Source organism: Pollicipes pollicipes, unplaced genomic scaffold (genome assembly GCF_011947565.3).
Source record: "Pollicipes pollicipes isolate AB1234 unplaced genomic scaffold, Ppol_2.1 Scaffold_3447;HRSCAF=4054_pilon_pilon_pilon, whole genome shotgun sequence".
NCBI classification, from domain to species: domain Eukaryota; kingdom Metazoa; phylum Arthropoda; class Thecostraca; order Pollicipedomorpha; family Pollicipedidae; genus Pollicipes; species Pollicipes pollicipes.
Window position 1 is genome coordinate 17,183,346 of NW_023596297.1, and position 12,201 is coordinate 17,195,546.

At 48.1% G+C, this 12,201-nt stretch overlaps 1 protein-coding gene and 1 long non-coding RNA gene across 2 annotated transcripts in view; one reads left to right on the top strand and one right to left on the bottom strand.

Annotated features, from left to right (window-relative positions):
• Window positions 1–1,821: 1,821 nt before the first annotated feature.
• Window positions 1,822–12,201, bottom strand: part of LOC119092208 (uncharacterized) — an 18,104-nt gene continuing 7,724 nt past the window's right edge. Inside the window, exons 7-12 of the mRNA XM_037215185.1 lie at window positions 6,468–6,891; window positions 5,073–5,227; window positions 4,568–4,728; window positions 4,060–4,195; window positions 3,449–3,578; window positions 1,822–3,169 (exon numbers count right to left, since the gene is read on the bottom strand). Of these exons, the coding sequence (XP_037071080.1) occupies window positions 2,802–3,169; window positions 3,449–3,578; window positions 4,060–4,195; window positions 4,568–4,728; window positions 5,073–5,227; window positions 6,468–6,891 (1,374 nt within the window). The 3' untranslated portion in view covers window positions 1,822–2,801. The remainder of the gene's footprint in view (window positions 3,170–3,448; window positions 3,579–4,059; window positions 4,196–4,567; window positions 4,729–5,072; window positions 5,228–6,467; window positions 6,892–12,201) is intronic.
• Window positions 11,181–12,035, top strand: LOC119091670 (uncharacterized). The gene is made up of 2 exons (XR_005093426.1): window positions 11,181–11,220; window positions 11,902–12,035. It is a non-coding gene; the product is annotated as an uncharacterized LOC119091670 (long non-coding RNA).

The window sequence follows — 12,201 nt, forward strand, 5'->3', positions numbered from 1 at the left end:
CGGGCCGACTGGCTCCTGTTCCACTGCGCGCTCCTCCCCGCGCCGTGAGGTCGGGGGCCGCCGGAGGTGCCGCGGGCCGACGCTCCTGTCCCGCTGCGCGCCCCTCCCCGCGCCGTGGGGTCGGGGGCCGCCGGAGGTGCTACGGGCCGACTGGCTCGTGTCCCGCTGCGCGCTCCTCCCCGCGCCGAGGTCGGGGGCCGCCGAAGGTGCCGCGGGCCGACTGGCTCCTGTCCCGCTGCGCGCTCCCCCGCCTGACGAGCGCGCGAAGTCTCGGAAACGGGTGGGCACCGCGCGTGACAATGTGGTGTGCTGTGGTCCGACTCCAATGGCCAGTAATCGTGGGTGTGGCGTTGCGTGTCGATGTCGTCTGAGATTGACCGGGTGTGGAGCCGGTCTTGTAAGCGGCTGGGGTGCAGCAGTTCCTAAGACCGTGCGCCATGCATACCTGTGTTTGTAACGTTGCTGTGTGAAAACACGAGCGTCAGTCCTATTGCGTTGTTCGACCGGAGAATTCTGATATACCCGAGGAGATCCCATTTTGACGCACTTGAACTGTGAACTTAGCGTACTGTGAAACTTACTGTGAGCATAGGGAAGCTGACTTAAACTAAGTTAAATACTTCACTTACGAAGCTCAGTTAAAGAAGCCTACTGTGGACCCATGAATCCAAGCATTCTTGTCGAATAAGCCCGCTATGCCCTGATAGGCTGAACCTGATGGACCACAGGCAGCGTGTCTGCATTTCAGCTGTTTCCGTTCACCGCTCATGTTGCGTGCTGGTACAGAGACGGGTAGCTGTGTGATGAGCTGCTATTTAATTGACGGACCTCCACAAAAGTCATGCTCGTGTCACTGGCGCCAGAATCACTTGACTGAATGCGCCGGCGCGGGCTTGTCGTGAAACCTGGCGACTTATCGAAATACATGTGATGTCAATGCCATCTCTGGTGGTCAGCGCCCTCCCCTGGCCCGCTTAAGAGCTCGCCTCCGCGCCGTACTCGCCGCGTCGGGTATGTGTGCCGGGAAGTGTCTCACACACACCGGCCACAAGTACATGCTCGCTTAAAAAATCGAATCGCGCCCCTGCACGTGTTGTGTTTCGCAGCCCGGCACAACACGATATCGTAGTGATCGTCTTTTAAACCTTGAGTAGTGTTAACTAGGGTTTGTTCTACGTACAATTGTGCGGGTATGCGCACTTCATATATATACATATATATATATATATATATATATATATATATATATATATATATATATGAATGCGTATATAAGTACTGGTATATCATTGTATCCCAAAATGATGACCTTTTATTTCTCCCACGCATTGACCTTCCGCTTGAAGCGTGCCCTTCCAGTTCACTAGGTCGAGTATCAGCGCTACATCACCAAGATGGTCGAACGTCCGAGTCCGGGAGGCAGAACCTTGGAAAGCCTTATAAAGGCATTAGATACAGCAGTTGGGCAGGATATCTGAGCTTAGATTAGGTTGTCATTGTTGTCTAATGCTGAGCCAGTCTACTCTGAAAAGCACAAGCTTGGCTGTCAGCTCGGTTCCGTTTTGCCTGAGCTGATTTTTCTTTCAAATTGGGCGCAAATGAAGCTTCAGCGCCCGCTCTCCAGGTGGGCGAACGAGACCCCTCATCGCTGTTCTGACCGGTGTACCGTTTGTCCATTGCGCCGTGCCATGACATGTCACGGGCTATCACTCAGTATCACGTTGGTCCGCTATCACTCACAGGCACAGTATCACGTTGGTCTGCAGTTGCCCAGACGGGTCACGCCTGTCTGGGTAACTGCGGTTCGTGGCGATTCGTGGCGATCACGGTGAGCTATATTTTTGCTACTGTCGGCCCGTAACAAGCAGCACACTGTTGCAGCATAACTAAGGCGACAGGCATGCGCACGGAAATGCACCGGACTTGTGTGCATGTTGCAACAACCTCGGGACTAGAGCAGCAGGTGACGTCGTAGATGACTAGTGAGCACGTGACTTAGATTACAAGCTCTGCGGTAGTAACGCAGTACGCACTGCGAAATACACTAATCCAGGGTAGCGACATACGCGTTAGTCTGGTCTTCTTCGAGGGTGAAGCACGTGCTCCACCAAACAAAACGTAAACGTGCGCGTGGACGGCGTGACACGTGACTACCGTCGATAAATCAACTGCCCCCTTGTGACACCATCAAAATCAACTGCCGCCTTGTGACACCATCAGTAACACCAGTACGCATCGCTCCGCTAGCGTAACATGTTACGATACACGATACAGATACACGATCCTCGGAAGTTATCTAGCCGCTTCGTCCCATGGTTAATACATATCGCCACGCATCGTGGCGACTTCCACCAACGTATCAACGCGTCCTCCGCCTCAACCCTGTGGAAGACACCACCACCGGCCGCGGTCGCAGCCTTCGGTGATAATTGGCATATTATTTGGCGATCGTTTCATTTGGGCGCGGGTTAAATACCGCCTGTGACCCGTGGACGACTAGGGAGGCTCGAGGAAAAACGGTCTGTGACCGACGGTAAACGTTTAAAGCATTAGCACGCGGCGGCCGCACGCGGTCTTCGGCCAACGGCATGACTCCACTTGCCGCGCTCAGAACGGGGGACCGGGCCCCACGTAGCTACCACAGATGTGCATACAGCTGCCAAAAGCGGGCCGAAGCCCAGCCGGCACGTGTCTTCCGAGCACCGCGGCTCGGGAGAAGAAGCCGATGAGAGTGATGCTCACCGCCGGCTCCAGCTCAGTAGAAGGAGCCGCTGAAGGTGTTGCTCACGGCTGGCTCCAGCTCAGTAGAAGGAGCCGATGAAGGTGATGCCCACGGCTGGCTCGCCGGCAGCGCAGTCCGCCGCCTCCGCCGACTCACAGCCCTTCCTCCGCGGCTGCACCACCTCCTCTGCCGCCTCGAATGCATCCGTCGGCGATTGGTCACTCTCTCCCGTCACGTGACCGGCGCCTGCCAATGACGCGTCGGCTTCCCTCATCCCCTGACCGACCGCGGTCGGCGGTTGTCTGGCGGCCGCGTCGACGGCCTGGTCGCGTTCGGTCTCAGCCTGAGCGGGGGCGCTCCACGCCGTCCCCTGCCCGTCGCCAGCCGCCGGCAGCGGGCCGTGCATCGGCAGCGAGGACGCCCGCCAGTAGCGCCAGTTGTAGAACACTGCCGGCCCAGGACGCCAACGGATGCAACGATGCACAAGCCATTGCAATACATCTTCACTGGCTATTTGCAGACAGGAACGGAAGCATGGCTCAACAGACAACACTCTATGCATTGCACAACTGAACAGAGCTTTGACGTCCCTACCCTTGATCAAATTTTGGCTTACCAAAACGGGATATTTTCGTCAAGTTTTCGACTTTATCCTGCTTCAAAATATGACCGCCAATCCAGGACCCAAAGAACTATCAAAAGTCCAGGTCATCATGCAACACTTACGGGTATCTCCGGGGCGCAGAAGTGCCGACACCGTGCGACAGGTGGCGCTGCACTCGCTGCTGGGCGTCAGCTGAATCTGGCGCGTGCCGCTGTGCTGGCTGACCCAGACATTGGCGAACTCGGTCACCGGCTGGCAACAGACACGAGCACAGCACAGTTACACACAAACTTCTACAAATCAAACATACTTCCAGCATGGGGCATCTCACAGGGTGCATAGATTAAAAGATAGTATGCAAAGTCAAGGAAAAAAAGAAAAAAGACTTACAGTGCAGTCTTTACACAAAAACACTTTAGAAAACCCATAATAAGCTAAGCGTCACTTTCAGGCCAGCTGAACACTTTCCAAACAGAAATGTCCCGCAGATCACAGATGTCACTTGCAATACCACTTTCACGGTTACCTACACAAAATAACAAGGCATATCAAACAGGATGCCTGATGTGTGAAACGTGTGGCGTCAAAAGCATTTATTTTGATGAAACACAACACAGTAATTTTTGCTCATTTCCTGTTGGAAACAAATCATACAAATGAATCCAGTGGATGGCCAAACACGCTATCTGCTGCCAGATCATGATGTTTGCCACACAAACACTGCCCATCTCACCAGAGGAAATCTGCCGCCTTCCGCGCCGCAGAGATATATGTAGCGATGTAAGGACACCTCAGTCTTCTTGGAGACGAAATAGGGGCGGCGGAAGAGCTGGCGCAGATGTCTGACAGCCGACACTCTGAGCAGACGCCTGCGGACGGCACAAGGTCAGGGAAGAGCACACGGCTGGGACCATTTGGAGGGCAATGGACTCGGCTCTTCAGGTCCAACAGGCCTCTCCATCAGCCCCATGGTCACTTTGGCTGAAATGCAGCTGTCCAGACATCACGCCTGTCCGCGGCTATCATGTTCCAAGTGCTCCTATGTCCAAATTATTTTTTCTTGGCCTAAACGTTGCTCTGTTCTTCGACGAAATGTTGCCTTCCCTTGGAAACTGAGGACCCTTCCAAACAATCAGTGTGCCTTTCCCCGTAACAAAGAGGTCCTTTCCCTGGCTCAGCGTGCCTCCTTTCGACCAATGAGTGGGCTTCCACCTGCCGGCAGACACGGCGCTCGTACGCACCACTGGACGCAGTGCGGCAGGGCAGCCAGCTCCGCAGGGGCCGCGGCCATCAGTCTGTCGAGACCGAGCAGGCGTCGGGCCGACCCGGCCACAATGTCATCCCGCCGCAGGGCGTACAGCCGGGTCAGGGCGGCCAGGCTCACCGGCGCCGCGATCGCGTCCTGCGCAGTACGGGCCGGGTTCAGCGGCCAGGTCAGGGTCAGCGGCCTGGGGTCAGGTCAGCAAGCGCGCTCACCATGTCACCGGCGGAAATACAGGGGAGTGCTGCTCAAGTTGAGTGCTGCTGCTGCTGCTAGACGTAAGATCCGATAGTGGTGACAGTGCTAGTGACAGGTGACACCAGTCACCATTCTACCGTAATTTAAACAAACGGAAGGCACGGTTTGTGAAAACCAATCGAGAAAACAATCTGGTAATCTTTAAAACATTAGAAAGCCATTTCAAGCACAGTAACTGCAAATGGGAGGTGCAATTTTTTCAGAAAAAACCTGTCTTGCTACTTTACCTGCACCACCACAGGGACTCCCTTGTGATAGAACAGGTCTTCGAACTGCTCTGCGTGCGGCAATGTGACGACGCCGACATCCTTGCAGAGAGTGCAGTCCACCTCCGGGTCCCAGTAGAGGGGGTTGTCCACCAGACATGTCTCCTCGTGAATGTCTGCCATAACCCAAAGGCACCAGTGAGTGGATGGAATGCTACAAACTCACGGCACTGCGTGGTCATGACAAAACAACACCAAAACAATTGTCATCTATGACTACTTTTTCACATTCACATTCACAACATTCACCATAATCGGAGTGAGCCTCTTAGTGACTTCAACCAAGTGCAGTTCTTACTATCTCGTACTTAAAACATTACAAAGCAGCTCTACTTTGCCACTGACAGATGCAAAGGTGCAAGATTGTGGGTTGAAAGCACTTGTGTCGAGCTAACACACTTAAATATCCCGTCGTCACTGGGGTTTTACGACACATTCAGCTGCAGAAGCCACATGGCGTCGCCTGCCTCTTACCCTGGCAGCAACAGTGAACCGTGGGAATCAAAACCCGTACATCTGGTTTTCCACACACACAGCTTAACCACTACCCACCCATACCCTTATACAAAATCGATATCTAAGGAGGTAGTTATTAAACGACGATGTAGTGCTAAATAACAATCATATTGATGGTACTCGATAAATCAAGCTATATTGATGGTACTCGATAAATCGAGCTGTACTCGCTCTCATGACCGAGTTTTGAGAATGACTTGAAAATGAGCACAACTTGAAAGATTGAGTACTATTAACTTGACAGTTATTGAACATTACAATGCTGTTTAACCAGTACCTCCTGGTATATTTTGGCTATGTTATGTTTTTATGTTTGGCTATAATGTTATGTTTGGCTATAATCTTTGGCTATAAAGTTATAATGTTAGCTCAACATTATAACTTTCAAATTATAAAGCCAAAAAAAACAGAAGATGAAGTCCTTTTTGTCCTATATCATACCTGGTTCAGCTCAGAAAATCTTGACATTTTGCCAGCATGTGGCTTGATATTCAGGCCACATCAGTCTGGATTCAAAGCAAAATTGAGAAAAGGTTTACCAGACCACTTAAACAAAACATAACTGCTGATGATACATCATGGCCAAAGTCACCTTGAACCATAAGGCATGATAACAGTAAATGAATTTAAACCCTTGGTATTATTAGCATGATAACACTCATTAACAAAATTACCAGCTGCTGATCGCCAGCATCCCACAGTTTCAGCACAAGCCTGGATATCATGATAATGCCCAGCAAGGCATTGACAGGTCAAAAGCTACTCAATCCTGGATGCCTGCTTCATTATGGTAGCAATGAAAAATAACAATCCCAGAACAACAATTGAGTAAAATATCACCTGTGATGGATGGAAAATACTGAATAACCGGCAAAGAGATGAGCCGAATCCCTCTCAGCACAGGGTAAATCCAGTCTTGAATGTTGTTATTCCAGCAGAGTTTCAGTGATTTTCCATTGCAGTATCCAAATTTGATGACTGCAAATGATAGAGCACACAAACATACAATGAAAAAGATGCATCTTGAGCCTTTTGTCCCATGTATTTGCTGCTCATGTTTTGATGACAGATGAGAGCTGTCAGGCACTTCTTCATTTCTGTTGCTTTTCTCCAGTTCTTGTTTGGCTATGAAGGCAAGTGTTGCCTCCTTATGCTGTCTTGATGGTTTTTGAGCATAATCTTCACACCCTAATAGTTGTTCTATTTCTTCAGCCCACTCTGACAGTGCAGCATCTTGCTGTCTTCCAAGCATGGCAGCAAACTTTTACTGAAGGTTTTCTCACAGTTTCCTCAATACACACAAAATAATAATACATGTATGAAAACAGATTGATGCTGAGGCTGACCCTGGCATTACACTCTACTGCAGCCTCATATCAAGAATGGCTTGGACAATGTGGTAACCACTTTTGCTTGATAACCTACATCTTTCTGAAATGTTGACATTTCATCAGTTTAAACAGCATAAGCATTTAACCATTTGAGAGTGATACACATAGCCATCATACCTCATATAATGACAATTCCCATACATATTCACATGACACAATCACATGCACATGCTCACACAAGTTGAAATGATAATCTAACAGACTGCATTTCTATACAAGAGAATGTAGCACACATTGTTGAAAAGCTAACAACTGCAGTTACCATATTTTTGCTCAGAGGCCATGACAAATCTGAGATTTTAACCCAGACCCCACATGAGACCTAAAAGTGCCTGCCACATTTACCATTATTACAGCACATTTTCTTTAAACTTGAATGAATCCTTTTATTAATGACTTTCAAATAAATACATGAATGGTATAAACCATTATAGTCAACATAAAAACTTGAATAAACAAAGTCACAAAGACAGATTCACAATGTCATTCCCACAAGGCCATGGTTGAAGCATTTCACCCAAAACAAATATGGTGGAGTTATTTTAAACTTTCAATGGCACATTAAAATACTCAGTGCTGGGAAAATTATAAAATCAGCTTGTAATGATTCTGTATGCCAATTAAAAGATTATATGTCCAACCTTACCTAACCTTTTCATAGGCTGCAAAAAATGCATGTTATGCCCAGCATGCCAGGCAGAGTAGAGACATGACATCAAAAATTTCAGTACATGTACATCATCATTCCACACAACCAGCTTGGAGCATGCTCAATGCCTTACTTCAGTGCATAGCGAGCTAATGTTTCCGGGAATTATGAAACAGCGATCATCATCATCATCTTTATCATCATTCCACACAATGAGAGTCTGAAGCATGTGCAATACCCTGCCTCAGTTCATACTGAGCCAATGTGTCAGGCAATTATGAAGCGGAGATAATTCAGAACAAAGTATTCTGAAAACATATCGTGCAGAAAAGTACTTTCGCATAACAATTTGGCCTAGTTTGAGTTCAGCGCTCAACAGTGCGAGATCCAGAGCACCAAATCCTGGGTCCAGAGCATAGAGAGAACGCAACTATCTAGGGTACCTTTTCCCGCCTCACCATTCAGGCGCGCACCGCCCGCCGTGCCCGCCCCACGCCTACGGGAATCTGGGGCCTCGCTCGCAAATGAGCGATACCCTGGATTCGGCCACAGCATCTCGATAGCGTCATATTTTGTCATATATGCGTCAGTACCACAATCATCTTTTCAGTGCTGTGGACGTCGAGCACTACCTTGCATTAAAAACGAATGGTTGTGTTTTTGAAATATAGGAAAACGTATCTTCGTCTTTTTAATTAAATAAAAAATTTCTGTAAATACTTATTTAAAGTTCATATGTCCTTATCATATCCGCCTGTCTTGTTGTTTCTCATTACTATTACTCTGTCGGGTTTATCGGCGCTACAAGGACAAAAGAGTGGGATCGCATACTGGCGATCGAATGGAACTGTTGTGTTTATGGCCGTGGTTGGAACGATGTCTTAGGTTGAAAAGCGCTCACGTCAAGTAAATTGTGTGCTTTTTTAAGGTTTGTTCATTTAAATTTGGTGTGATGGATAAATTGGTTTTCCCACGCTCAGCTGAAGAGTGATGTTTATTTTGTGAAGTGTGCACCGGACGTAGTTCTGTGCCATAAGTCGGGTGCTGGGGAGGAGGGGTACCAGACATCTGTAAGCATGACAAACCGCACCCTCAAAACGCGCTAAAATATGATTTTTTTATCCAGATTTGACTCACTTGTGTTTCAAAGGTGGATGGACCAAGTTAGGGTCTCAAGCCCCACCCCAACTTTAAGAGTGTGTGAAATCTGGGGAAAACCCATGTTTCTGTTCTTCAGGGTAGGTTTGACCTTACCAGCTTGGCTTTTTCTACTGATGTTTATAATGCTCCAAATTTGATCTTGGTGTCCATTCAAGCCACAACAGAAGATGATTACTGATAATGCTGAAGTGTGCCCTGCAACCATGGCAGGTTCCCAACTGGTGTTCATTCATCCACTTGTTTGAAGCTTTTGGTCAAGGAATGAAAAACCATTGCCATGCACCAATGGTTTTTCCAATGAGGTGGAATTAACATTTCAATTTCGGGTTAATCATTGCTCTATATTACTAGCTGTTAAACTTTGTTTGACTCAGGCCATTTATTTTGCAGAATTTATACCCAGTTGCATAGTTTTTATCCATGTTAAGCTCCAAAGTTAGATCTTCAAGCCTTCATTGTTTCATTGTTAATGCCTGTAAGGGGATGCATTATCAAGTTGTATGTAAGCCTGAGCAATAGTGGTTTTGGTGCTAAATGCCACACATGGCTTTGGTTGGTAAATTAGCAGAGTTGCATTTTACTTCTGCACATCCACTGTGGCCATTAATCACATCCTTTTTTGTATGCAGAGATTTGTTTGCCAGCATATTGCACCACATCCTCTTGTCACTGATTTCATGTAATTCTTGGCATCACCAGGTCGATCTATCACCTTGTGCTTTTGCCACAGTGGGGGAAGCTGTCTGAAGTACAGAGATGGCACTGCATCTTTCATCAATCAGGATGCTTGTAAGGCCCCATGCCTCAAGATGTAAGTGTTCTTCCATATTTTATGACTGATATTTTTGTAAATTCCCTTGAAAGATCTTGTGACCATATTTATGATCAGCACTCTTGTGACCATATTTTAACCATTTGACCAACTGGGCCCAAATAAGGCCACCCATAGGCATTGCATCTGGTTTTCAATTAATTTAGCAACTGAGTGTAACCAGATGAGCTTTATTTTTATCAAATTTTTTAATCTGGCAATATCTTGAAAACCACCAGTGGGTATTCAATGTACTTTTTACATATTTTTGGTTGGCTTTTGAGTTCAGTCATGCTGATTTGATAGTCATCCTGTATTTTCCTTGCAGTTTGATTTAAGTTTATTCTGAAAACAATGCTTATATTTCAGACATTTTAATGCAGGGGATCTCAAGTTCTACCAATTCTGGGTAAGTCTCAAAAAACATCAGTGTCATTCACTAGATACAGCAGGCATCCAAAATTGCCAATTGATCTCTTAGATGAAAATCAGTGATAACAAGGTTACCAGAAAAGTAAAAACAAACTTCATCTTACTTCTAATGTGCTTTTACAAAAAGTAAAGCACCAAGTCATCACCTCACCTGCATACATTGTTGCTTCCATATAATACCTGATGACAGACTTCACATCAGCTTTACAAGGTGATGAAAACTCCTCACATTGAGTTTACATTGTTTCACTGGCCAGTTGGGCCAGCCCAACTTTGTCAAGTCACAACTGTAGAGTTTTGGATCAGCTTGTTGGGATCTTGTTGCTTTTTCCCCTGAAGAAATGACGAATGTCCACACATGGAAAGTTGTAATGAGTAAATTTAAAATGATCAAAAGGCAGTGCACACTGAGATTTTGCATTTCACACAGCTGCAAACAAGCCTGCATGTCTTAATGCAGCTGTCAATGGAAAAACAGCCATCAGTGTGAAATTTGTAAGTCAGTAACATATTTTTACCTAATTGTCTGTTTTTAAGGATGCGCTGCACTGCGCTGTGCTTGATATTTCTTTCTATGTTTTGCCTTGTCACATGATATGCACTCAACCTGCGTGCGAACAGGGCAGGAGAACACAAGGTAGTCGTCTCCAACAACGGTTCGACCATCGTGTGCTGGCACCCGGAGCCAGCCTTCCCCTACGAGTGCTCCAAGGTAAGACCGCCGCGGTTGCTGCGGGCCGCCCCTAGGCGTGGCCAAGACGTGGATGAATCTGTCCATCACCTTCCCGATCGCCCACGGTTGTGCCGTAGCCGCATTTTTAAGTCCCTGCGACCAAATCGGCCAATACAACAGTTAAACGCAAACCAAAAGGGGCAGCCAGAAGTATCTCCTCGCTGCGTGTTGCGGCCAACACCTGGCCGTGGCATGGGGCGCGCCACTGACCCGCGTGCGCTCTGACCCAGCCGCTACCGGCGCCGGAGACCAGCGCGGCCGACCAGTCGGCGCTGCGCAACCCCTTCACGGACGGGCTCGACTCGTCGCTCAAGGGCGTGCAGCGCTACAAGCACATGTTTGTCAGACGCTCCGACAACAGGTCCGGGAGGAGCTGATGAGCTCACCCACACCAACAAACACATCTGGTTCCCACAGTGAGTGCCACGCCGACGGTGCGGATTGAACAACAGAATCTGTACATCGTGTTGAGCTGGCCTGCGTCTTCTTGGCATTCAGAGGTGGAACTGTTTCAAAGTTATTGGTGGGATGCATTATGACAACGGTATTCAACGAATCCCAGTCGTTTCTGATTCACCCATTTATTTCTGCCCACCATCAGTGGCTCACTCGTACTAGCCAATCGTTATGGGGCGGGGAGGGGTCCACTAAATTCAAGGCAGACCCTATTCTGTGCACGACCGTGTGACCTTGTCGCGTGTCAGCATCGCAGAAACAAGCGATTTCTGTATCTGTGGGCCGTGACGCTTTGGCCATTTAAGAGTTGTTCCGTAGCTGTTAACCGGCGACAAGATTGCAATTTATATTATGCCGGTCTCGAAGATTCATTGTGAACGAGTACAGCAAACTACGGTAGCATGCAATGTGGGTATTGAACTAACTCTTCTGCCGTTATGACGGATCGCGAGAAATTCTAAGATTACTTTTTATGTCCATTCGGTCAGTAAGCAGACAGTAGTTGTGCAAGTCGCTGAACTTTGCTAAAAACGACGAATTATCCCACCATGATTCGTTCATGCCATGCCAATGTCGGCAAGCGTTTTTGGTGCATTGGACGTCCCAATTGCGTGGCGTAACCGACACTTCCCCATTTTCAGCAAGGGAATCAAGTACAGGAAGAAGAATCCACCCAGGGACAGAGACTTCATGTGAAGCCTGAAGCCTGTACGCTACCCCCGGTTCCTGTCTCAGTAGTCACTCGCTAGCATTCAATACACAGAAATGTACTCAGCTCATGTCGCAATGGCGCGATCAGGTCGGCGAGCGGTGGCGTGATCAGACTACACTCCGGCACCAGCGGCTATATTTGAACAGAGTCAGCGCGGATATATCACCCCACCGCGGCTGTGCTTCTCAGCAGCGACAGCCGTCACACCGCAGCACAGCGCAGCTGTCAC